The sequence below is a fragment of the Hippopotamus amphibius genome, chromosome 2 (assembly GCF_030028045.1).
Source record: "Hippopotamus amphibius kiboko isolate mHipAmp2 chromosome 2, mHipAmp2.hap2, whole genome shotgun sequence".
Lineage (NCBI taxonomy): Eukaryota > Metazoa > Chordata > Mammalia > Artiodactyla > Hippopotamidae > Hippopotamus > Hippopotamus amphibius.
In genome coordinates, this window is record NC_080187.1 from 13,456,596 (window position 1) to 13,482,648 (window position 26,053).

The following is a 26,053-nucleotide window of genomic DNA, read 5'->3' on the forward strand; positions in this document are numbered from 1 at the left end:
AAGAAGACTTTAAACTAAATAAAATCATTTCAACAGGCATAAAATGACTGGAAAATTCACATGACAGCATTTAATTAAAATTTTCTTTGGTTCCTTATGCACTGATTACCAATTAGAATGCACTTTAATGTGAGCCTGAGCATGGCTGAGGTCTGAGGTCTTCATGTTATAGAGCTAAAGCTCTGGAAAATGCCACCCTCCTCGGTGTTAACAAAAGTTACACATTATAACTTCTGAGGGCTTTGACCATTTAAAGATGCTAGAGCCTACCTCTAGGATAGAACACAGTTCTAGCTTACTGGCAAATGTAGCATTAATAGCTTCTGCCAGGAATCTGGCTATTATTACTCAGCTAAAAATTAAACACAATTAGCATCAAATACCTGGAAGCTACCATCTTTGAAAAGCAGTCCCATACCTCATTAAAAAAAAAAACAAACAACTCATCCTAAAATTTTGATGCAGTATAAGACACTGAATAAGAGCATGGGTTTTGCAGCCAGAAGACCTGGAATGCAATCCCATCTCCACCACTGACTAAATGCCCCGAACATCTCCGCACCTTGACTTCCTCAACTGTAAAATGGAGATAATTATAGTTATTTCCTAGGTTTGGGAAGAATAAATAAGTTAATGTAAGTAAAACACTTGGCACAGTGTCTCGCAGACAGCAGGAGTTCCCCAAAAGGGTATCTATTGATAGCTATCACCTATCCTTTCAAAGACTTCCATGCCAGGGTCAGACAGACACAATAAAGAAATCTTACATGTCATTACTAAATTACAAGGAAACCTAGAGTCAGCCATATCTGAATGTAAATTTCAACTTTGGGCAATTCATTCCACTCACTGGACATCACTTTCCTCATTTGAAAAATGAGAAAAATAATCCTGTTTTTAAAGTAAAATGAGATAGTGAATGCATATAAAAACCTAGTACAGTGCTGGGAATACAGTACCTGCTTAATAAAAGCTGGCTATCGTTATCACTATTTTTTTAAAGAAAAGCAAATGAGCTGCACAAAGGCAAATAATTTCTCCCAATGGAATTTTTAATAGCAAGAGATGCTGGATGTCGGTGATCAGTGCATAATGTCAGTAAAAACACATCTAGATAAAAAAAATTTTTTTAAATGCCTCTTTTCATTATTATTAATAGTGACTATTAATGGAGGTCAGGCCTTGGCTGCTTGCTTTACCCATATTATAAAAATGCCACAAAGAAAGTATAATAATCTCCTTTTTATAGATATAGAAGCTGAGGCTCAAAGAGACTGTCACTGCCCTGCAGCAGCAAAAAGCAGAAATTTGCCTCTGTGGGGTTTCTATATCGAGGTTTTTGCCCAATATAGCCAATGCCTAACACACTTATATCCAAATATGGCTACATAATAAATAATGTGCGTTTTGTTGTTGTTGTTTTATCTACAGGGCCTCAATCTGGCTGTTCCATTTAAGACAGGTTTCCTGGTGTTCCTGTTGCAGGTCATAATACCAATCCACAAAGCAACAGGAAATCAAAATGGGGTTAGAAATAAACAACTTTTGACAGAAAACGCAACACCCAAAAGCAGACTCGGTATACATGAACCGGAAGATGATTCTATAAATAAACCACATTGCTGAAATGCTTAAGGTGTAGATTTTAATTGCACAGAAGTCAGGAAACTTCAAAGTGGAAGTTCAGTAAAGGCAGTCCCTTGGACCCTTTACCTTAAGAACATGCATATTAACACTCAGTTCAGCACAGAAGTGAAGTCGAGGAAAGGAACCATTATGGGAGCCCAATTATTATACTACAAAATTAACCTACACTCAGAAAAAAATGCAAAAGGAAATATCTGACCTTTGGATGCAGTCCTGAACTGGAATCTCAGTGTGCCCATTTACTAGCTGTGGGACCTTGGGGAGATCATCAGACTCTTTCAGCTACAGTTTCCACTACATCTTTCTCATGGTGATATTAATGAGCCTTTAAAAAGGTAATTATGACAATAATAATGAAACAATAGCTTACAATTATATAGTGATAACTGTGCTGGAAACAATTCTAAGTGCTGTATTGCATACATGAACTCATTTAGGCTTCATGATAACTTAGGAGATAAGTAATTATTATATCCATTTTATGCATAAAAAAACAGGCACAGATAAATAATTTGCCCAAGATTTTATTTCAGGCACTTTTGTTCCAGAGTCTGTGCTCTCAAGCACTATCCTGTATTGTGTACATAAAACAGTAAATTACTGGCATTATTTTTCAAACTGCTGAAATATTTTTAAAAACTACTTGAAGCACATATTCTTTATCCAAAGTTGAGGTTCTCAAAACTTGAACTTTCCTGTTTTTCATAGAAGGTGCACTTTAATTTTGGAAAGAACTAGATGAGGAACACAAAGTCCTGGCTTATCTGCTGTCCCAGCAGCCCCTACCAATCCAGCTGTATATTAGTTAATAACGTAGATTTTTATAAACATGGGTATGCACACACGCAGGCCCTTGTACATAAAATACTTTCACATGCATTACCTGAATGCCACAATAACAGGGCTGTGAATACCACCCACATTTTACAAATAAGAAAAGTGATCTTTCATCTCCTTGAATGCTCTTCCTGCTCCAGGGTCTTCAAAAATACTGTTGAATTTGCTTGGAATGATCTTCCCTCACCTCTTTAATGAACTACCTCACACTTTTCTTTCAGCTCCCAGCTTAAGCATCACTTCCTCAGAGGATGCCTTCCTTGGCTGCCTCCTCTAGCCCAACAGGTCAAATGTCCTATAGCCCACTTTCATAGCACCCTGTACTTTTTTATGGAACTTACTTTAACAATATCAGTTAATATCTGTGTAGTTATTTGATCAGTCTAACTCCCTATAATAAAACTATAAGCACTACAAGGACTAACCTATGCTTGTCTTGTTCACAGCTGCATCCCCAGTCCCTAGCACAGTCCTGAACATAGAATACACTGCATAAATGTGAAGAACACATGAGTCAAAGTCTAGAAGATTAAGTCTTCCTCAAGGTCACAATGCTAGCACCAAAACTGAAATCTAAGCTTCAGACAGTAGGTCCTGGGCTCTACTTCCCAACACTGCTCCATTAGCTCTTGGTTTCCCAGATCTTTCACTTAAAGATAATAGGGCATGTTCTCTAAATTTGGTGCCATGTGAAGGCATTCATAGCATCTGACTCTATGCAGGATCATGTCCCTGGCACAGGCAAAGGAAGGATGAGAAACTTTAACAGCCGGAGGAAGAGCTTTTGCCTAAGAACTAGGAGGCGTGGATTCCAATAATCCTATCGCATCACTCCCTGCCAACCATCCTTTTTAGATTCATAACCACCTTGTATTCAAAAAGCACTTGTGGAAGCTCTGCTGCTGACCTGAGTCTTGTATCAAGTCATTTCTTCCAGCTAGGTTTTCTTTCCTCAACTATAAACGGAAGGGTCAGACCAGGCTTTCCTTCTTTCCAACTATAAAGCTCTCCAAGATTCTGAGACTGCAATACCCAGGGTGACAGGAAAAAGGCATCCAACTCAGAGACGATCTGGGAAAGCGTGCTGGTTCCAGTACTTCCTAGGTATGTGACCTTAGATCAAAACCTCTAGTCCTCGATCTCATCTATAGATGACAATACTATTCATCAGAGGTACCAGGACTATCAAATGAGATATGAGCTGCAGAAGCACTCCGTAATGGAAGGGCCACTGGGCGGCACAGAGTAATGGTTAAAATGGTTAAAAGCTGAAGCTTTGGAATGTGGGCAGCCGCGTGACCCTGATGAAATTATTTTTCCAAGCTTCCCTTTCTGCAGCATGGGGGGTTAAAAACGCCTACTCCCCTGAGACTTCCCTGGCAGTCCAGTGGTTAAGACTCCGCTCTTCCACTGCAAGGGGCGCGGGTTCCATCCCTGGTTGGGGAACTAAGATCCCACATGCCACGCGGCCAAAAAATAAAGGGTTTGGAGTTAATTCTTAAAACAAAAATAAAAAACAAACCTACTCCCACGAGATTGTTATGAAAATTAAATGTTCCTGCCAGGTGGCAGGGTACTAAATACCTGAGCTGCTACTATTTAGTAACCCCCGCCTCCCATCCTGGAAGTTCCTAGCTGATGAAATAAGCTCCGCCCCCAGACTCTACGCCCCCAGCCGTAAAGGTCAAGGCGGATTCGAACGGGACGCGTCGGGGACGGTATCCAGGACCCCTAAAGTCCCCCAGAGGTGCTTGAGTAGAAGTCTCTGGCACCCGGACCCTGCTCGCGCCTCAAGGCCGTGCCGAGGCCACTCACCAGCTAGCTCCCAGGCTACTAGGAAAAGACTCCCACGACCGCGGCGACGGCGCCGGCGCGGGCGTCGTGACGTCACGGGGCGGCGCGGCGGCGCAGGCGTAGTGCGTCACGGGCGGCCTGGAAGCTGGCGGCGTTGAGGTGTACGTGTCTAGAGGGCCGTCGGGCCGTGGAGTTGGGACCTGCTTTGGGGGCATGAGCCGGGGGGACGACGCCGAGGTCACGAGGTGAGTCCGGCAGCGACGCGCCCCTGCATCTTAGGGCCAGAGGAGGTTGCCCTAGCGAGACGGCTTGTCAGGCCCCGCCCCGGATTGTCCCGCCGCTGGCCCGGAAATAACAATCCGAGTAATGACCCATCGCATCTGGGAATTCGCGACCAGGGATCGGGAAGCCGGGGGTTCCAGGCTTGACCCCACCGTTACCGTCAGCTTTTAGGAACAAGCGCCCTTTGCTTCTTTGCTCTTCAGTTTCGCCAGATGACTGTTCGTGGCTTCCAGGGTCGTTGTAGCTCAGCCCGGGGTGGACGGGGGAGGGGTGAAAAAGCGTTTTGTGAACGCTGTGAATATAAGAGGTGGCCGCCATCGCAAACCCAAAGGGTTCTGATTGTCGTGTGCTGTCTCGATCACTTACCACACTTTACCATTCCTCAGAAAGTGCTGTGCCAAACTGTCACTTGTGTTGTCATATTTAAGCCTCATAACAACCCTTGGAATAGGAATAACTATGCCCTTTGTAGAAAGGAAGACGAAACTGAGGATCGAGTGGGGAAGTGGCTTGTTTCATTCATTCATTCAGTAAATATTGAGCACCAGCCAGGAGCCAGGCAGTGTACTAAGTGCCAGGCATAGAATCATCAAAATAGGCAAGGCCCTGCCCTCTGGTAGCTTACATTCTAGTGAGGGAAACAGAAGATGAAACAGTATGTGACACATTGAGCTAGTATTATGTGGAAAGAAAAAGGTAGCTGTTATGGAGACTGACAAGATGACTCTGTGCTATTAGGGAAAGCTTTTCCGAGGAGGGGACACTTAAGGGGCGACCTTGACTTACTAAAGTCACAGAATAACTGGGTGCAAAAGCCAGGATTTGAGTGCCTATCTTTTGGCCCTATATCCTGCACTCTTCCCACTAAGGATGGTTCCCTCGTGTGATACTAATCCCTGTTGGTATTATTGCTGTTTATAGACATGAGAAAATCAGAACATTCTGTCATTCAAGTCTCATCTCACATGTCATCTCCTATAGTGGTCTTCCCTTTCCACCAATTCTAAAGTAGTCCATCCCTAGTCTCTTTGTCAAATACCCTTGCTTAACTGTGTTTGCAGCACTTATTACAAATTACATCTTGATTATTTATTTTGCTTTTGTCTTGTCCTGCCCCTCTTCCAAATACAAGCATCCAGAGGGCAGAGACCTTGCTTGGTCACTGCTCTGTCCCCAGTACCTAGACACTGCCTGGAAAATAGAGGCTCTATAAAGATTTTTTGAATGAATGATCTGTAAGTAGAAGGAAAGGAAAGCAGGGAGAAGACAAAATATTTCTCCTCTCCAGTTTCCACACATGGGATTCTATTTATGCCTGTTTCACCTTTCTCCCAGGAAGTAGGAGCAAGAGCTATGGTTTGTTCATTTCTCTATTTTCAGCACATAGCCCAGGGTTTAGCAGTTGCTTGTCACACATTACAGAACAGATTGACCATGTGAATGAAAGAGGAAGAAAAATACCCTCATGTGTGGGGGTTAACACATTTAGCAAGCAATTACCTAAGGGGCTACTGTGTGCCAGCCTGTATAAGCTGTGCTGAGTTGAATAAGAGGTAATGGCAGTGTTCAGTGTGTCAGCTGTGGTTATTGAGACACACTGCCTGCAACACTGATCTCAGAGGCACTTCTGGTTTTATAGGGCATGCTTTCTCTAGCAGGGAGTTCTAAAGTCTGGCACAGCCTGCCATCTTCCCAGCCCTTTTATCTTTTCTTCCTCTACCACATTATACATTAAAGCTTTATTTTACATCTGTTGTCTCACTTTTGGTCTTCTCAGCAACTCTAAGTTATAAGCAGGGCAAGGTTTATTATGTAGAGATGAGGAGTCTGAAGCTAAGAGAGAAGTGACTTCCAATGGAAATGCCAAAATTTGAAACCAGGCCTTCTGACCATAAGGTTTTTGCTCTTTCCGTTACTGTCTCCATTGTAACCCTCATCCTCCTTTTGTGGCTGTAAGATGAGACATTTCAGGAACTAAGTCTGGTAGTAATTTAAGCTAAAATTTATTGAATGCTTCTGAGGTGCCATGCATTGTTCTTAATATTTTTGGTTTATTAACTCAGTGAATCCGCATAGCTCTTAATTATCCCCATTTTACAGATGAGGAAACTGAGGCACAGAGTGGTTAAGTAACTTGCCCAAGGTTACAGAACTAGTAAATAGTGGAGCTGGAATAACTAAGGAGGAAGTTAGTCTTTTCTTCCCAGTGTCTCCCAAAGTATTAAACATGATAATAACTAACTGATTACTTACTGTTGTTCTTCCCCACCCATACCCTTAAGGGTCGTTAAGACTCACTTTCTAGTGGCTTCCAAGGCTTATTTTGGGTGACAGTTGTTGAACTGGAGTATCATGTAGTAGTAGAGACTTTGGCCTCCTGCCCAGTCAGCCTCTGGCTTCAGAAGAGAAAAACTAGTTTCTACTCACAGAACGACGCCCCTTTTACCTTAAATGGAAGCTCTTGCTCTCTGGCTGCTGGAGGAGCTGTCCCAAGGGAACTGGTGCTGGGGTCCTGTTTGTGGAATAACTGAGGCTTTTGAAGGACTGCCCAGGGCATGCCTGCCTTGAGTAAATGTTTGTTGAATTGAATTTGAAGTCTCATGTTCACAGAGTGTTGCTCCTTTCCTGTCTGAATGTTCACGTTTCCTTTAGTATTTCATAGAGATTGATGGAAGCAGAAACCAAAAGTCTTCCCCTGGAGAACGCATCCATCCTTTCGGAGGGTTCCCTACAGGAAGGGCACCGGTTATGGATTGGCAACCTGGACCCCAAAATCACAGAGTAAGTCTAAGATATTTTAATTCATTGCCTACAAAATTGGGATGCTTGTGGTGATGATGTTCAGAAGAATTTTCAAGGGGAATAGAATACATTTTGGCCCTTTTATTTATGTTTTAATTATTTTTGAAGGGAGTGTGATGTTGTTTTAGCCTATTACCTTGTCATTTTTCTTAAATTTGGACTCTTCTACTGCAAAGAACAGATTTGGATACCCCTTAAACCATATATTACTTCTTTTTCCTGCTTGCCTAAGATGTTCTCCTATTTTCAACTATTTCGAATCCTTGTACCCAGTGACTAGGAAATTATTTTCTAGAACCAGCCATGGGCATACTTTTGTGCCCCAAAATGAAGGAACAAGCAGAAGAAGTCTCAGGATTTTCACAAAAAGGCAGAGAGGTGCCACTTGACTCTTAATTCCTGTTAAGCAGCCATGGAACCAAGGAAAGTCAGAAGGGATGTTAGAGTTACCCCAGTCCCTTTGGTTTTCATTCATTTATTAAATGATGTGAGTGTCTGCCATGTGCCAAGTGCCATGCTAGGCAGTTTTCAAAGTTTTTAAATCTGAGGAGCCTTGTCTTACTAAAGTACAAAACTGATATATATACATAAAGCTCAGAGTTGCTCTGATTAAAGGGAGGACAGGGTGTACCCAGAGCCTTTTGGTAACAGTCACCCATTCTTTGGCAGTCACTTATAGGACTCTGGAGCACGCTTGAAAGCCTCTGATCTGTTCCAGCTGTTTTCCTCTGTTCCAGAGGAAACTGAGGCCCAAGAGACGGAAGTGCCTTCTCCATAGTGACAAAGCTAATTGAATTGTCTTGACTCCCCACTCTTTCCTTGTGGACATTATAGTGGAAAGGAGTTTCTTAGCAGAGAGAATTGAGAGATTTTTCCTTCCGCTAGTCATTCAGTAGGGGCAAGTGGTGGTTGGTGGCAGGATAGCAAAGGGTGAGTGGATTGGGCTGTATGGGGTCAAGGCTTAAAGCAAACATGGAGTATATCCTCAGTCCTAGAAGTTAGTCCCTTTGGAATAGCATTAAAAGCCAGGGGAGAGGAGACAAGGGAATCTACTTGTTTGAGTCTGGGATGAGAGGGGGTGTATAAAAGGGTTGGGATTACGAGAGAGGAAAAAGATATAAACTAATATATCAGGATCATCACAGAATGTTCAGTTCCTTAAACCTGCTCAAGCTCAAATTGGCTAAGTGTAGATATTGTTGGGTCCCTCTAGAAATTATGATGGTGTTTAAGATGTGTTGCCCCCTAATTATGTTACCTGGGTCACGAGGGCTCTTGAATATAGACCATGCATTTATTTTAGCTCTCTTTATGGCTTACAGCTTTGAGGATGAACGTGTGAGCCTGTCCAAGCTCTGAGTTAATGAGGGAATTAAATGGAGAAGCTGTTTCCATCATTTAAAACCCGAGCTGTGAGAGGATGCTCCCAAGAGTGGTTTCCATTCCCACCTCCGCTTGTCTGAATGGAAATCTGGAGCGTGGAAACACTGTTGATTGTTTTGGCTACAGTTCCCTGTAATGATGCTCTTGTTCTAACTGTATCCTGCTGCTTGACAGGAAGGTTCACATGGGCATCTGCCACCTCAGTTTATGTCATAAGTCAGAGTATGTGAATGTTTTCTTTAACTCAAGCATTAACAGGAACATTGACTCAAAAACTCTCCCACCAGTATCTCTGCTCTTTTGGTATCTGAACAAAGATGGACATCCAGTGCTGGACCACAGATCCGGGCCTTGCTGGCTCCGCCTGTGACTTCCCACCTCTCTATCACCAGAGATCATTTCTTCTGTCTTTCATCTGTGTATTCCTTATCTTAAAACATTTTCTCCATTAAACAAACTGACTTCTACATTTCTTCTTAAAGACGTAACTACCAATCGTAGCTTATGGTTAGCATGAAATGCTTAGTGTTACTTCATTTTTTAATGTACTTAATTACAGCAAAGAAACCTAACATTGTAGTAAGGTAGGTCTTATCTTGTAGAAATATGTGATTGTCTTCCAAGTTCAAAAACTTCCAGATCCTGTTCCTTTCAAGATGTAGGTAACGATGGACCTAGACAAATTATTAAAATACAGACGTTCCCACACATTGAAGGGCTGCATGATGAAATTTGTGTGAACATGTGGTATCCAGCTTATAGTCCAACCTCAGAAAATGCTGTTTGAATCCAAATCTCTTAAGTTCTAATGACTCTTGACAGAAGTTTTCAGAGCACCCTTCAGTCTTCGTAATTAAACTGATATCACCCACAAATCTCTGTTAGTTCCTGCTGTTTCCCGCTTCAACAAACCCTTCTTATCTCTCTGCTACATAGGTCCCTACTCTTTCCCATCACTCTTCCTGATAGCTTATAAACGGATTTGAATGTCCCTCCTACAGAAATGTTCTCTCATTTCTTGTTAGAAGACAAATGATAGTATATATTTACTATCGTGAATGGTTGCAGGGGTATGTAAAACAGTGGCAGTTAAAGAAAGAAACCTTTTCCACTCAATTTTTCAAAGTTTATTTCATAGTAATTCTGTTCATCCTATGTGTGTGTGCCTGTTACTCATCCAAGTTCTGTTCAAGTTAGAGTAGGATGTCCATCAGCCTCGTCTCAACAGAATATGCATTGCTGACTGTCTAGCACTCTGATGTTCCTGTTCGCTTTGTAGTTGCAATACTGACCGTTTTAGGACCACGTTACGTACCAGGAATATCTGTATAACTAAATAGGCCGTAGAGATCTGGGTTTAAGGGAATGATGACATACTCTTATTTATGGAGGCAGCAGATTTCAAGCCTTTTTCTTTCTACTATATTCTGATTCCTCTCAACTATATTATACCTTATAATTCTTACCTATAAAGTGAGACTGTTCAGCTGAATGATCTGGAAATGTCTTCTAGCTCTGATATTTCATTAGTTCCTCTTATTTAAGCTTGTAACAGTCTTGTGAGGCAAGTAGAACAGATAACATTTCCCTATTTTATAAGTAAAGAAGAGTAAAGTGCATTGACTCGGTTCACTGAAGTAGTTAATGATAAGACTAATTTCCCACCACCTGATTTAGTGCTCTTTGCACAAATATTCTAACAGCCCACAAAACTGGACAGTCATAACCTAAAGTATTCTATTCTAAATGTTTCAGTGTAAGGACTTCTTTTAAATGTTATGGGACTCAGTCTAACTGTAAGAGTAAAAACAACTTTAGGTATCATTACTAGTGCCATCAGTAGAGAAGCTGAACAAGGTAATGTCTTTAGACATTATCTGTTTTCCACACCATGGTTTCTTCTGAAAGGGTGAATACTGCTTTCTTTTTCAAATATTAAATTTGCTGTATAGAAAGCCAAATTTTTAATGGCCACTGCATTATACATAAGAAGTATGAGAGAGAACAAAGCCAGTAGAAATTCTAAAAGAAAGACCATTCTAGATGGAGAGTGAATCATAAAGGAGTATAAGTAGGAATAAGAAATATTGTTATGGATGAGTAGAATATCAGGAAGACCTTTTTGAATAAAGGGAAGGTTGAATACTAAATGGTAATGAGAATAGAAGTTGGAGAGAGAGAATGCTATCAGGTTAAGACAGGATCTATAAAATTTATTAAGACAAGTTTGAATTTCATGCAGAAGAGACTCATGTGAGTGTTTGGTAGGAGACTGACATCATGAAAGTGATATTTTAGTAGGAAAATCAGACATAAGTATGTAGGATGAATAGGAGCGGCAAAGGCTAAAAATGAAGATTAGCTACAGACCTGCTATTGATATCACCTAGATAGAGACAGTGAACTTGGAGACCAATGGGTGGAGTCTGAGAGATGAAGAAAGTGACTGGAGAGGAGCAGAGAGCCAAAGATGACCCTAATGTTTCTTGCCTGAGAAATGGAAAAGAATCATGTCCACACTGGCCAGTGGAATAGCTGGAAAGGGGCATAGTTTGTGGAGAGGAGGAGGTCAGGCTGGGTTATATTAAGTAAACTTAAAAGCAGTGGAGAGCTGCCTGGGTGGAAATGTCCTTCTGATGTAGACTTTCAGAGCTAAACGCAAGGGATTACAAATGCTTGAGCATCTAAGAACAGAGTGTTTCACCCTGAAGAAACCCTCGATTCTCTCGCTCTTTCCTTATTTTTCCTCCGTGAACCTTGCTTCTTCTCATGCTTTGGTTTGCATAAAACAGCTTTTACTATTTGTTTATTTAAATTTGAAACAAAGTGAGATCATTTAAAAACATAGGGCATAGAACAGAGACCCATCGCATAATAATTTCTGTAAGTTTATAAAGAAAATTTTCTCTAAAACAAATTGTGCGTTAAAAAGAATCTTAAATGTCATTTCATTGGCTTCCCAGTATCACATTAAAATTCCCTCACATAGCACACATCTTTCACAACCTGTTCCCTGCCTGCCTTTCAGCCTCCTCTCTTACTGACTAGGAGCCCCCGCTCTCTGCCGATGGGTCAGTCTTTTTCACCTTTATGTCTTTGCACAGGGTATTCACTAACCCCAGCTTCCCTGCGCAGTTGGTCCTCTTCATCTGTGTGCTCACGCACATACCTCTGTGTGCAAGCTTCACACTGTTTTAAAATGGTTTGACTACATCTCTCTCCTCTAACCAGAGTGTCAGGTCTGTGAAGACAGAGACCTAGTTGTACTCATCTGAATAGTCCAAGTGCCTGGTACTACAATTCTTGACACGTTTGTAGGTGTCTATCTTAACCTAATCTAATTCATATAGACGAATTCCCTCTGTGCCATTAGGCAGGAAGGCCATTTTAAAGACCCATTACAGAAAACACTAGTTATGTTGCAGAAATATGTATAGGACTGGTGTACTAATTCTTCAGCTCTCGAAGGCTGCAGGGCCCACATCTCATTAAGTGAAGCAAGGCTCTGATGAGTAGTGAGCTCTCCCATACTTCAGCAGCAGATGAAAGTGCTTGCAGATGTGAAAGCAAGATTCTTCAGGCTTTTTTCGCTATCAGAGCTTGCAGTCCCCATCTCCAGGAAGCAAAATAGTAAACATTTCATTCCTTTTGTTTCGGTGTTCCGATAATTTCAAGAAATTATCAAACAAGAAAAGAAATCCTGGAGAAGTTGAAAGACACAGACCTAAGCAGATGTTCCTGGAATCTTAAGGTCGCACTTCTTGGGCAGAACGCATTTGTTAGCTTTTCAAAGAATAATCTGTCGGAGGTTTTTCTTTTTTTTTCCCCTGAGTAAATTAAAATTCATTTCCTAGGAAATGCCGATCGCCTTACCTTCCTGCTATTAAGCAGAATGGAGCTAATGAAAAGATGACCAGCCCACAGTAGCCCTTAGGTTGTTTTTAAAAAAAACAGATTTGACCCACCATTCATGGCAACTGGTGCAGTGTTAAGGTTTGAATGGGTATAGTAAGTGGAAGATGCAGCTGTGAATTAAAGACCCTGAGAGAGATTCTTCTAGCCCATCTGTCTGTGCATTTGAGAGACTCACCCTTGCTATAAGCATATGCAGAAAATCAAGTTAAACCAGAAATTTTTTCTTTAGGTGTGTCCCTTTTCCCTGAAGGATCACCTCATACATTCTCACTAGCAGTTGAGGTATCGTGATAGAAATTGAGAATTTGGAAACTAGAGGGTTATGGTGGTTTTCCCGTTCAAAACAGGTCTAAAGACTAGAATAATATCCACTGTATGCCTTGGGATCCTTGCATCCTGCCCCAGTGTAAGACCTGTGTTATGTCTTCCTCGCTTCACTGTGTCAGGCACCTGAGCCAGGATAATGGGCTTGCTTGTTGATGTGCATTAGTCTCAGATTGAGTGTAGCTTATGATCCATTTCATATCTTTCTGCCTCCCAAAGGAGACTCTTACTCAAGAATAAAATCTTGATGAGTTTCTCCTAGAAAACAATGTGAATATAAATGTGGCTATAAAGACAGCTTTGCTGACTCCCTGTGGGGTAGAATTCCCAGTAATAACAGATTTAGCATGTGGGCTGATACCTTTTTAGTATCACAGGGACAGCATTGTTTAGAGAAAGCCTTGACTCCATTTGAATAGCACGGAGGATGCCAGGAGGAAGGCCAAAGGAAAAGGAAACGGGAGAGCTGTTGGTTTGTCTCACCCTTACATCAGATGACAGGAAGTCGGAATTGAGATTGGCCACAGCAACCTGTTAAGGCCACATCTGTTTGAATAACTTAAAAGCTCTATAGAAACCAAATAAGTTTTAGAGAAAGGAATCCAGGAAGGGTGAGGGGCAGAGTGGCAAGCAGGAGCTTGAGGTAAACCTCCTGCCGGGAGTAAACGTCTTCCTTGGCCATCTGTATTCTTTATTCCATCACACTCCAGGGCGTAAATCGTGTTGAAGCAACTGAGGTTGGGTAGTTACCCGCCGCGGGATGATTTATAGGACCGGCCAGGTTCCCCTGCCCGTGTGAGACCTGCCTCCGTCACATTGCGGTTCCACATTGTCCTGTGCATTGTCCTGTCGTTGGGTCACATCAGGGATGGAAACTCTCAAGCACTATGGGAGTGCCACCAGCTGTGGTTTGGCTTTTGGGAGAGTTTGTCTCAAGTGCAATTTGGGGCTAATGATTAACTGTGAAATCTAACAGGGAAGTCTTCCAGGATTGTTTTTTTGTTTGTGTGAAGTTATGTGTGTTACTTTGTTTATTTTTGAGGTAGGGTTGGTTTTGGCTTTTGGAGTGTGGATGTGTGTTTCTGATGGAGTTGTCATTATTCACAAATACTATTTCATTGCCAAAAAGTTAAAAATAAATAAATCGACACTATTTTTGAGCTTTTCTCCCAAAGAAAAACAAATGGTGCTTGTGGGCCAGACAGCTGTTTGTTAGGCGTGGTTTTTTTTGTTTGGTATTTTTGTGCTGGACAGACACAGAGCCATGGCAATTCTAGTTCCCATTCCAAATAGAGGCAAACAACTCTGTTTGCCAAATAAACTAACAGGATAGTTTGGAGGAAGGCAGGGGGTGGGGATGGGAGATTTTGTCCCTGGGGTAAATTATCTCCTGCTTTTATCTCGCACTTCAGACTGAATGGCCAACCAAACTCCCAGAGCATCTCAGGGGCTGTTCTTTCTCCACAGATACCACCTCCTCAAGCTCCTGCAGAAGTTTGGCACAGTGAAGCAGTTCGACTTCCTCTTCCACAAGTCAGGTGCTTTGGAGGGACAGCCTCGAGGGTACTGTTTCGTTAACTTTGAAACTAAGCAGGTAATTGAACTTCTCCCCCTTTCTTCTCATGATTATCTGTGCATCCCTCTGACTGCTAGAATAGAAGTTCCTTGTGGGCAGGAGCCATGCCTGATTCATCCCTGTGTGTGGTGCTCTGAGTCCTAAAGGAGACCCAGGGTAAACAAATGAAGTAGTGAACAGCTTTCAGAGTCTACCCTCCCCAGGCCGGCAGTCTAAGGCAGCTGACCTACTTTTCTGACCAGATGCTTTGGGATGCCCACATTAAGCACATGGACATGCTCCTCCCTGTTCTCTTTTGTTTGTTCCTTTAGTGGCAGGCCAACAAAGCCTCCTTTTCTTTCAGTAGTTTTGCCCCGTGGTGCAGAAGCCCTCCCTGTCTGTGGTGAGCCACCCACAAACTCTCTTTTATTTTGATTTCTTAAAAATGTTTCCTTCTTCTCAATGTCTCAGAATAAATGTGGACAAATTTGAATATATATGGAGAAAGAGTACATCCAGCTTCAAGCATGATGTATCCACGTATCCTGGATTAAAAGTTAGTCCTGGGAGTGGACATGCATGGATAAAGGAATTGAATTTGAATGTTATTAAGTATGGAGACACTGCTTATAGCTCTATGACTTTATTAATCATGTGTGCCTAGTTATTTTATTAATAATAATTGTATTTGAATTTTTTCTTATTATAAAAGTGATACCTATTTCTTACAGATGAAAATATAAAGTAACTTCATTTATCAGCCGAAAATGCAGAAATAATCACTGTTTTTAATATTTAGTTATATATCTTTCTAATCTCTTCCTTTTTCATATTCATACACACATATACACACACAAGAAAAACACATGTACACAATTAAAAAAATACACGTACAGCTTATAACACACAAATGGAATCATATATCCTATTTACAACTGAAAGTAAATTAAACTTTTTTCTGTCATCTAATACACATCAAAATAACATTCTGTATCACATTGTGGTTTCACTGGTGTGGCTGTAGATACATGTAAAAATTCACTGATCTGTATCTATAATACATTTTATTATTTAGACCTGTTTAAAAACTAACCAGCATCATCTCTGATGACTGCATAATATTTTATTCTATGAGCATACAATAAGTTAATTAATCTCCAGATGTGTCAGCAGTGCAGTGAACATCTTTTTAGCTCTATATGCATATTTACTATATTCACAGAAATGGAATGGTGTCAACAAAGGCCACAGTTTTTTTTTTTCTGAATACAACTACCAGATTGCCTTCAAGAAATGATGTATCACTATGTTCTGAGACTGTCTGAGAGTGTCATTTATCCTTACCAGTGCTGGGGTTTTTTTTTTTTTTTTTTAATTTCCTCTAATTTTTGCAAATGTGATAGGCAGTTAGTGATACGTTATTGTTCTAACTGTTGAAGGATTTTTTTGAGGGAACTGAAAGTGTGCTCTATGTAGTTAGCATTTTAAAAATACTTTATTCTTCCCTAATTGTAGAGTGTGTTGAGAATTTTTACCGACAGCTAAAATGATTGGTCATGTTGAAGGCAGATGTTGGTTTAAAAACACTAAACTAGAAGTCACAAGGCCCATTATTTCTGGCTCTTTTATTTATTAACTTTGGGCAGGTCTCTTTAACTTCTTTTGACCTCAGTTTTCTTCTAAAAATGGAGATTAAAAATGCACACACCCCTTACCTGTTAGGAAGTTGGGAGAATGGGTGAGGGTTCATGTGAAAACACATTTGGCATTTAATAATATTGTTGGATACATGAATTTTGAAACAAGTTACTGAGATAGGAAATTATTTTTTAAAACATTTATCACCTGCTGGCATCTTATGACCATTGGTGCTACAGAATTAATAGAGTGTCATGCAAATTCTAATTCACTAAGTGAAACTTAAAAGAAGAGTAAAATGTCCCATCTTTCCCTCTAACTTTGTGTGGCATAGTGAGGCCAGGATGCCAGTGACAAGTGCTTGACATGTAGCGGGCAGTCAGGTCCTTATCGAGTCTCGTGCTGGCAAGATACAGAGGAATAAGAGAATCACCAGTAAAACCAGACTGGAACGTCTTACACTGAGCCTCGCACTCTCCTTGTTCCTCTTCCTGTTCCTTAAGGGCTTCTTCACTCCCAGTAAACGTGGGTTATGCTTGGCCAAATGCCTCATGGATACAAATGAAGCAGAGAAGGCTTGGCAGGATGGAAAAGTACAGCCAGGCTTCCTGGGAATGTCCTAGAGCGCCTGTTATCCAGCCTCAGGAATTCCTTTCAACCTCGTCGCTCCTATATCTGATGGGGAAAGGGTCAGGCTCTAAAAACCAGGTGCAGAGATTGGCTCACGCAGATACCTTGCTCGCAGTCTCTTTGACTCACTCCTGCTTTTTCCGGCCTGGTTTCCTTCACTCCCATATCCTTTGAAGCCATTACTGTTTCTCACTTTGGATTCAGGGAATATAAGCCCTAGTCCAGATATAGTTTCAGAGTCCCTGGGCGGAGTACAGTTTCTTGACATAGTAGGTGCTCCTGTGCGTAACAGAAGTGTGTAGAAAGGGGTCTCCCAGTAGGCGGCACCATTAGCTGACACTGGTTGAGTGCTTGCCACGTGCTCCATGCTCTGTGTGTACTCTTTCATCCCACAACCACTGAGGAACAAGCAGTATCCGTAGTTTACAGGCGCGAAAGCTAATATCCAGAGGGATTCAGTGACCTGCTAAGTACTACACTGCCGGAGTAGTGGCAGAGCTAGGATTTGAAATTTTGTTTGACTGAGTTTACAAAAACTCATACGCTTTTTATTATTTTGCCTTTTTTTTTTTCTTGTAAACGCTTTGCCACTTGTTTGACAAAACAGTTAGGAATTCAGCCATCAAAGCTAGTGAGGCATTTGAATCTTTGATTAACATTAATCCCTTTCCTGAACAGGAAGCAGAACAAGCCATCCAGTGTCTCAATGGCAAGCTGGCTCTGTCCAAGAAGCTGGTGGTGCGATGGGCACACGCTCAAGTGAAGGTAAGTCTGACAGGGCTAGAAAGACAGCGTCAACTCATCCTAAATGAGTCTTCCAAAAGACAGTTATCCACTTGCCCATTTGCATCCCAGCCTCTGCACATCTGGAACAGCCATACTCTGGTCTCCTACTCGTATTTACCATGTGTGTTGCCAGATTTTTCTTTTGAGAAACATCTCAGGAGGGATTAAGTTCCCTCGTCATTTCTCTCTGCATACCCACAGATTCTGTTTTTGATTGATTTTTCCATGTGACTGATGTGTATACTCAGACCTCTATCATTTTTTTTGGTGGGGGTTCTTTGGAGGAAAAAATGTATTTATTTTTTAAATTAGTTGCTTTAGGCGATATTAGACTCTTCCCAGCCTCTCACTTCTGTGGAGAGTTTGAATTGCTTATTCTAAATGCTTGAGAAATGGGTAGTTTGTAAGAGTGCTTAAAGCACTGGCATTTTCTTACTCCAAAGATTTGAAATGTTCTTTGTAGGACTTTGCAGTGTCTGTATTGACTCCAAGGGCCAAGCAGTGGCAAACTGCCGTGTTCACCTCCTAGCTGTTCTCTTAGGATAATGCACTGTAAAAACTACAACCGTTAAAAAAAAAGAAAGAAATGGTGTTCTGTTACAGCTAACACAGGTGAAGTACATGCACTGGAGCAATCCCCAGAGTTGATTCTCTTCCTCCTGCAGTGTGGTCTTGACAGACCTGCTTGCAAAAAGATTTGGAGCCTCAGTCTTTAGCTATGAGTATGAATTTTGATCAGAGACTCTACCCAACAAGCTTCCCAGTAAAGAGTCACAGAAATAAGACATTTGAGCTCAGTGTCCAAGCTGAAAAACAGAGTTCAGACACTTTGGATCTTTATGAGTATTTCAGGTAATCACAGAGCCTTCCCAATTTCTAGGACCCATTGCCGTAAGATAGAAACAACAAGGAGAATTACCAAATGCTTTTTTACCCAAAAGAAAATCAAGTCTCATTTGCCAGACTGGCTGTCATTTTCTCATTTTCTATCCCGTTGAAAAGACATGCAAGAGAAATAAATCACCCTTTGTTGTCTTTTCATTTGCGAATCTCTGTGCCCTGCGGTTCTCTTCTGAGTTTTTTTGACCGGAGGCTCCTGATTGCTCTTTTTTTTTTTTATGTTTGAAATTGTCTTTATTCCACTCTCACACTTAGTTTAGCTATTGATTATAAATTAATTTCTTTCATGATTTTGAAGGCTCTGCTCCATTGTCATTTAGGTCCCAGTGCTGCAGTTAAGAAATTCAAAGCTATTCCAATTCCTGATCTTTGGATGTGACATGTTCTCTCCCTGGAAACTTGTAGGATATTTTCTTCATTCCTTAGTACTCTGAGAAACCTTAATGTACCGTTTGTGGGCTATGTTCAGCTATAATGCTGTATTCTCAGTAAGTCCTTTCTCTCTGGAAACATGTACTGATTGCTCTTTAATATTGTGTTTACCTTTTAAAAGAAGTATGTAATCATCTGACATCAAATAAACTACTCTTCCTGGAGAATGTTTTCTATATCAGTGGCTGAAAGCTGTTACTACTTTTCTTCTGTACTTAGACCTGTTAAGAGTTGAATGTTGTGTTTGGTACTTTGCAAAAATCTAGCAAAATTTTAAAGTGCTTGGAATAAAGCAAAACAAATATTGTAAGAGGTGATATGTGACAAAATAAGAATGTGAGAGCACAGTTCTGCTGTGTATCTGTACCATCTGTGAATTTAAAGGTTGAAATTCTTTCCCTACCAAATAAGGAGGACTAATGGCTAGATGGAAAGCCTCTCCTAAATTTCTTTTTCTAAGTTTATAACTTTTAGGCCCAAGCTGCCTGGACTTCTGTGTTAATTCTAAACACAAAGCAGTCCTAAGATTGTCAAGAAATAATCTAACTATGCACTGTTGGGATTAGGATTTCTGAACACATGCACTACAGTAAAGAGCTGGTTTCTGCCCAGATGAAGTAACTTGCCTTTTTCTTACTTTCAGAGATACGATCATAACAAGAATGATAAGATCCTTCCAATTAGTCTTGAGCCATCCTCAAGCACTGAGCCCGCTCAGTCTAACCTAAGGTAAGAAGGTGTGCTATAGGAAGACACAAGCAGGTATGCAAGGGCTTGAGCCATTTGTTCATTCTAAGCTTCATTCAGACTCTTAATTTAGAGTGGAATCTGCTAACTTTTGACATGCTGAGAGATGTGTTCAGTTAGTCTCCTCCTCCCGTACCCCCAGGAGTGTGTACCAGCAATTTACAGAATCCATACACTCAAAGAGGCTGGGTGTACTTACCATGTACCAGCCATTATACTTGGCACTGGGAATACAGAGGTAAATCAGATACAGTCCTTGCCATAAGAACAAGCATTTTAATAATACCTTGATTATCTTCAGTATTTGTCGTAAACACTAATTCCTCCCCAACTGTGAGTTCCTTTATACAGAATTTGGGTTTGTAGCACTTTAATTTTATCTACCATTTCAGCAAATATAACAGTTTTGGTTTTAGTACATACAAATTGTCAGTTACTTCCTTGGAGTTAATTCAAAACAGAAGGAATTAAGGGTTGAGTAGAGAAAGGGGGAATTAAGGAGATGGGTGAGCAGAAGTAGAGGGGTTTACTTTGCATTTTACTTTGCATTGTAGCCTAGAGAGAAGTGTTAGCAGTAACAAAAGCCAGGATTTATTGAGCTTACTAGGAAGCAGGCTCTGCGCTAAACACTTCACATGCCGTACGTCACCGAATTATAAAAATTCTGATGAAAGTACAGTCGTACTCATTTTACAAATGAGGAAACTGAAGTTCAGGGACGTAAAAGAGGTAAAAGATCTTGGCCAAGATCACACAGGTAGCAAATAGCAGAGTCCAGATTCAAAGCCAGGTTTATTGAACTTCAAAATTTAGTCTTTTAGTTACTGCAGGACTACAGTTCTAAAGCCTGTTCTGGGGGAGGGAAGGAAGATGTGTAAAAGAGCATCACTGTTTCATAAGGATCAGAAATAAGTACTCGTCATAGGCAGGAAATCAATGCCGATTTGGATAGAGGGCCAGACAGAAAAAAACAACCATTTCTATGTATTATCCGCACCAAACAAAACAGATTTACAAGCGTCTCATTAAACTGCACAGGGCACTGATCCTGACGTGTTTTCAGGCGTGATAAACTTGGTAAATTAAAATTAATTTTATAGTTACTAATTTGTCATATTTCTGAATTTTGTGCTGCTTTATTTTGTACTACCCCCAATTTTTTTTTTTTTTTTTTTAGTTAATGACTCCTATAGATTCACTGGGAACTTATTTCAGCTGTCCTGTTTCCCCCATAAGATTAAACCTCCTTGATCACAGATTGGTTTCATGGAGGTTTTCAGAAATCTAACTCCTGTTGGGAAGGGGTGACTGCATTTATGCTTGGTGATCTCCATGGTACAATGAATGTGTCTTAGTTTCTTCTTTTCACTGTTTGCTGTTTTTACTAGATAATCTAGCCTGGTGTTTTCCACTTATTTTTTAATCCAGAGAACCTCAGTTTACATCTTTGGATTAATATCTATGCCTAATTAAAGAAGGTCATTTTCCCTGTGACTTATACAGAACACATGGCTGCTAATTTTCCATTAATGGAAAAGGTGCTGGAATGCATCTGAGTGAGACCTCAGGGTTCTTTTTTACTGCAATTTACGTTGCCCGGTGTAAAATCATGAGTATGTGCACATGTAGACCTTTTGAGGATCTCTAAAAGGCCACGTATGCACTCCCTCCCAAGTTTCTGTCCCTGTAGGCCTTGTTTCTGTAGGCCATTGACAGCATCAGAATAGAAAATAAAGGGAGCCATAGGCCAAAAAATACTCTGAGTGCTTTGCATTCTGGCCTGGGGATAGCAGTGACCTTCATCAGCAGGGAATCCCTCACAACTTCTGCAGTGTCTCCTTACCCCTTCTCTCTAATGCATGGCTACTCAGCTCCCCACCTAATGGAGAGGAAAAAGCAAGGGCTTTGATGATAAACAAACTAGGCTTGAATCCTGGCTCCACAATTTGTTAGCTATGTGAACCTTGGGTGAATCACTGCCTCTCTACATTTCTTTATCTGTAAAATGTGGGTGATAACCCTTGCAATACTGTTGCAAGGATTAGAAACAGTGTAAGTAAAATGCTGGGCATGCTGCCCGGCTTATTGTAAGCACTCAGTAAATGATAGCCTAAACACACATTTGTCAGTAAAAAGGGACTTTGTAGGATTTCCAGGATCTTTTTTTCATTATTATTCGGTGATTCAGAAGGTGCCACAGTGTAATAGTTCATAGTATGGCTCTGGAATACAATTGTATTCAAATCTCAACTCTGCCACTTACAGACTATGTAATACGGGCCACGTTAACGTTTCTGTGCCTTGTTTTCTTTATCTGCAAATTGAAGAATGTAACCTATGTGAATTATTTCTTCCATTTTTTAAAATTGTGATAAAATACACATAACATAGATTTACCATCTTAACCAATTATTTTCCTTTTTATTTATTTATTTATTTGTCTTTGTTGGGTCTTCATTGCTGCATGCAGGCTTCCTCTAGTTGCGGTGAGCGGGGGCTACTCTTCGTTGTGGCATGTGGGCTTCTCATTGCAGTGGCTTCTCTTGTTGTGGAGCACAGGCTCTAGGCACACAGGCTCTAAACATTAACTCCCCATTCCCACCTCCCCAAAGCCCTCGGCAGCCACCATTCCACTTTCTGTCTCTGTGATTTTAACCACTCTTTTAAGTACGTCGTGTAAGTGGCATCATAGAGTATTTGTCTTTTTGCGACTGGCTTGTTTAACTTGGTGTACTGTCCTCCAGGTTCATCCACACTGTAGCATATGGATAGACCACATTTTGCTTATCCATTCATACTTCAGTGGACACTTGGGTTGCTTCCACAGTTTATTTATTGAGAATAATGCTACCATGAAAAAAAAAATGCTACCATGAACATGAGTGTACACATCTCTGTCCCAGACTCTGCTTTCCTACACAAGTTAATTCTGAGTGCCTACTATCTGCAGACCAGACACTAAGGTGCTGACCAGTGCTGGTGTCTGAGGTTTAAACGTAGCAGTATGCAAAGTACTCCTAGCAGTGTCTTACAGAAAAAACTTAATAGATGGACCAGACTTGATCTCTTTCCTAAAATGAGAACATGAATTATTTTTGTATGTTTTCTATGAAATGCTTGCATGTTTGTATTTGAATATCTTGCTGCTTCTCTGATACACATAAGAGGCACAAAGAAGATGAAATACACAGGTATTCTCTGAGTGTACGCAGGCCCACTCTGATCCTCTGCTGTCCTTTTTCCAGTGTTACTGCAAAGATAAAAGCCATTGAAGCAAAGCTGAAAATGATGGCAGAAAATCCTGATGCGGAGTATCCAGCAGCGCCTGTGTATTCCTACTTCAAGCCACCAGATAAAAAAAGGACTACTCCTTATTCTAGAACAGCTTGGAAATCTCGAAGATGATGGTTATAACTTACCGTAACAGCAAAAGCAAATTGGTCTCCACACCTGAAATCCTCTGCCTTTGTACTTGTAGCTGTGGATGGTACCATCCGCCAGAGCACAATCACGTGTTAGAGTTTGGTAGCGTAACATTTTTGGATGTTCTTATGGATGTTTCTTCCCTGAAGTATGTGTGGAACTGAGCATCATCCAGAATAAACAGGATTGTATCCAAAACTGTGATTTGAACACTGGGATGCTCTAGTTGGCTGGTTTGTCTGGATTTGTAACCCTAGAAACATTACAGAGTGTGCCAGAGAGAGAGGCAAACATAGAAAATGTTATTACTTAAATCAGGAAACTTATTAATATCCGTCTTAACACCAAAAAAAAAAAAAACGAGCATTTTTCTGTGCTCAAGTGTCTTTATAACATAAAGAAAAAGTATAAGACAGGGAGGGAAGTGAGAGATTGTTGAATCATGTTCAGAACTGCTGTTCCAGAATTTTCTATGGAAATCCCTCCAACTGGACTAAAAAGTTCTTGGCAAAAAAGAGCCGGTTCTTTGAGCAAATGTTGTGGTAATCTGTTTAAGAATTATGCTTATTGTTTCAAAATCCCAATTAGGAAAACATGGTGTACATCTTAAAAAATTGTTTGCGTCAACAAAACTGTAGAATGAAATTTAGCATTTTATACCACAATGGAAGTTCTGTTTTGAAATCCAACTTTTATTCTATTGTGATCACTTTTTAAAAATCTAAACAATCCTGCCTTCTAGAATGCTAAATGTCATTATTAATATGGGACTTTTAAAATTGCATTTATTGCATGAGATTGTTTTTAGTAGCATGAGAATGTTCTATTTGGAATTGTATCATGGTCAATCTACATAGAAAAGCAAAATTTCTTTGAAAACATAAACATTGCTATGTTGATCTCTATCAAACATATTTATTAATAATTGTGTAGGGGTCTGAGTAGGAGAAATTGAATTGTCTTACGTGGGGGTGAGGTGGGGACATGCAGTGGACACAACGTCAGTGGAGCAGGCACTGCCCTGGCACCAAGATTGTAATGACCTCATGTTTTATGTGGAATTTAAAGACTTGAAAGACTGCATGACTTTAAAATGATTCTTCGTTTGTAGAACCTGCTTCTCCCCAGATATTTTTTGCCACTTTGAACATTTTAAATATAACAATAGAGAAAAAAAAGAAGTTTGGGAGTGTGTTTATGTCAGCAGTGTTGGTTGGTCATTTTGGTGCAAGGTTTATGGACTGTTTCATTTGGCAGCACCATTGCTTCTTTCCCAGGTAAATCATTTTGTTACCAAGGTGCTGCTCTTCGTGATTACAGTCTGTTTACCGTCATTTTTCCTAGCAAGGGGAAGCTTCCATTATAGGGACTTAAGTCTTCCTGTGAGCATAAGTGAATTTAAGACACTTGAACCAAAACTTCAGCACCGTGAGGATTCTGAATTCACAGAACTGGTTCAGAGAAATTCTTATCACCTTTCCCAAGGTAAAACTTTTCAGATATCTTTAAATGTTAAGTACTTTGCTACATTTATGAGCTCAGTCTAAGATGCAAGTAATGCTCCTTCCATTTGGGGGATAGGTCAGGGAGGTGGGAGTATTATCTCCCATTTTTCTGGTGACTTCTGAGAGCATAGAATTCACCATTTCATCCTTAAGTCCTTAAAGAGTTATGGTGGAGTAGGACTTATTTAATGAAAAATAATCTTCTATTTTTAATAGTAACTTAGAAAAATACTTAACTTTGAATTATCTAGAGTTGTTTCCTTTAGAAACCAGAGCTATTTATTTGTATTTAAAGCAGTGTTTATGATTTGTACCGATTCTTACTCCTCTGCGTGAATAAATGCAAGACAGTGTCTGTGGTTGTGTGTTCTCTCATCCATCTCCTGCAGTAAAGACTACAGCTCTCCGGGAGGCTTGTTCCCCCTCGGGATGTGGGCTGGTGTGCCCAGGGCGGGTGCTGTTGCTAAGTGCCTTGTCAGACCTCAGAGGCAGTTCTCTCCACCCTCTCTGCCTGCCTACTTCTGTTAGAGATGAGAAAGGAGACTAGCTGTTCTCACTATAAACCTAACTATTTGAAAACAAGTTGTTAATGGAAGTCGCTGAAAGTGTTTAGGCCCTCTTTCAAAGTAGGGGTTTCAAAAGACGAAGAAATGCACGTCATAAATATGCTGAGAGCGGTTTGGTGAAATATGTAATATTTCACGGTTTTGTAAATATGAGAGCGGTTTTGTAAAATATGAGTTAACTTGGCCAACTCTTTGTTGTGAAGTTATCTGTACTTTAAAATTATTTATTGGTTTACCGTTTTGCTAAATTTACGTCACAATTTTGATTTATACAAGAGTGAAGAATGGAGGGAAATATCTTCTTGATCTCAGCTTCAGTTTTATCAAATGCAGAATACCCTAACCAGTTGATTTTCTACAATTGTCATCTCAGTATTAGGGAAAAGAATCACATGAGGAAAGATTTTTCAAAGCATATCAAAAATCAACAGCAAATGTTTTTAAAACCAGATATTCTAGAGCTGTCCATTGTCTATTAAGGTATGTACAGTTAATTTCTAAATCACCAGTATATGTGTTTTTTAATACTACTGTGTAAAAGAATAGGATTCTTACAAATTAATGTTAAATATTTCCTTTATGTAGTTGTTACAGTCCTAAAATATTATTTGATTCCATCATATTTATCCTTGATTTCTCTTTCTTTCTCCTCCTCCTACCCAGTCCTCCAACAAACCCTGCCAAGACTACTTTCAAAATACATCTCAGAAAAAAAAAAAAATCTTGAATCCCAGCACTTTCACCACCTTCAGCACTACAATTTTTGTTCAAGCCATTGTCCTCTCTTCCCTGGACAATTGCAGTACCTTCCTATCTCCCTGCCTCCGCTAGCACCTCCGCAGTAGCCAAAGCAATCCTTTCCAAATCTGAGTGTGTCATTCCCTTCT

At 40.5% G+C, this 26,053-nt stretch overlaps 2 protein-coding genes across 6 annotated transcripts in view; one reads left to right on the top strand and one right to left on the bottom strand.

Annotated features, from left to right (window-relative positions):
• MRRF (mitochondrial ribosome recycling factor) overlaps positions 1–4,383 on the bottom strand; it is a 53,293-nt gene extending 48,910 nt beyond the window's left edge. The window contains exons 1-2 of one of the 4 annotated variants that reach the window (XM_057721122.1): positions 4,300–4,354; positions 1,847–1,972 (exon numbers count right to left, since the gene is read on the bottom strand). The gene's annotated coding sequence lies outside the window, so the exon portion shown is untranslated. Of the gene's footprint in view, positions 1–1,846; positions 1,973–2,530; positions 3,990–4,299 lie in introns of those variants that run through there. The other 3 variants (XM_057721125.1, XM_057721124.1, XM_057721123.1) reach the window with 3 other exon arrangements.
• RBM18 (RNA binding motif protein 18) lies at positions 4,384–24,953 on the top strand. Of its 2 annotated transcripts, XM_057721126.1 has the most exons (6): positions 4,384–4,523; positions 7,213–7,341; positions 14,452–14,578; positions 17,486–17,572; positions 19,569–19,654; positions 22,918–24,953. In XM_057721126.1, the coding sequence occupies exons 2-6, from the start codon at positions 7,229–7,231 to the stop codon at positions 23,075–23,077; spliced, it is 573 nt and encodes a 190-aa protein (XP_057577109.1). In that variant the 5' UTR covers positions 4,384–4,523; positions 7,213–7,228; the 3' UTR covers positions 23,078–24,953. The 2 variants fall into 2 exon arrangements, with proteins under 2 accessions (XP_057577109.1, XP_057577110.1); XM_057721127.1 differs by lacking the exon at positions 4,384–4,523 and having other exon boundaries at positions 7,211–7,341; positions 14,397–14,578.
• Positions 24,954–26,053: the final 1,100 nt, after the last annotated feature.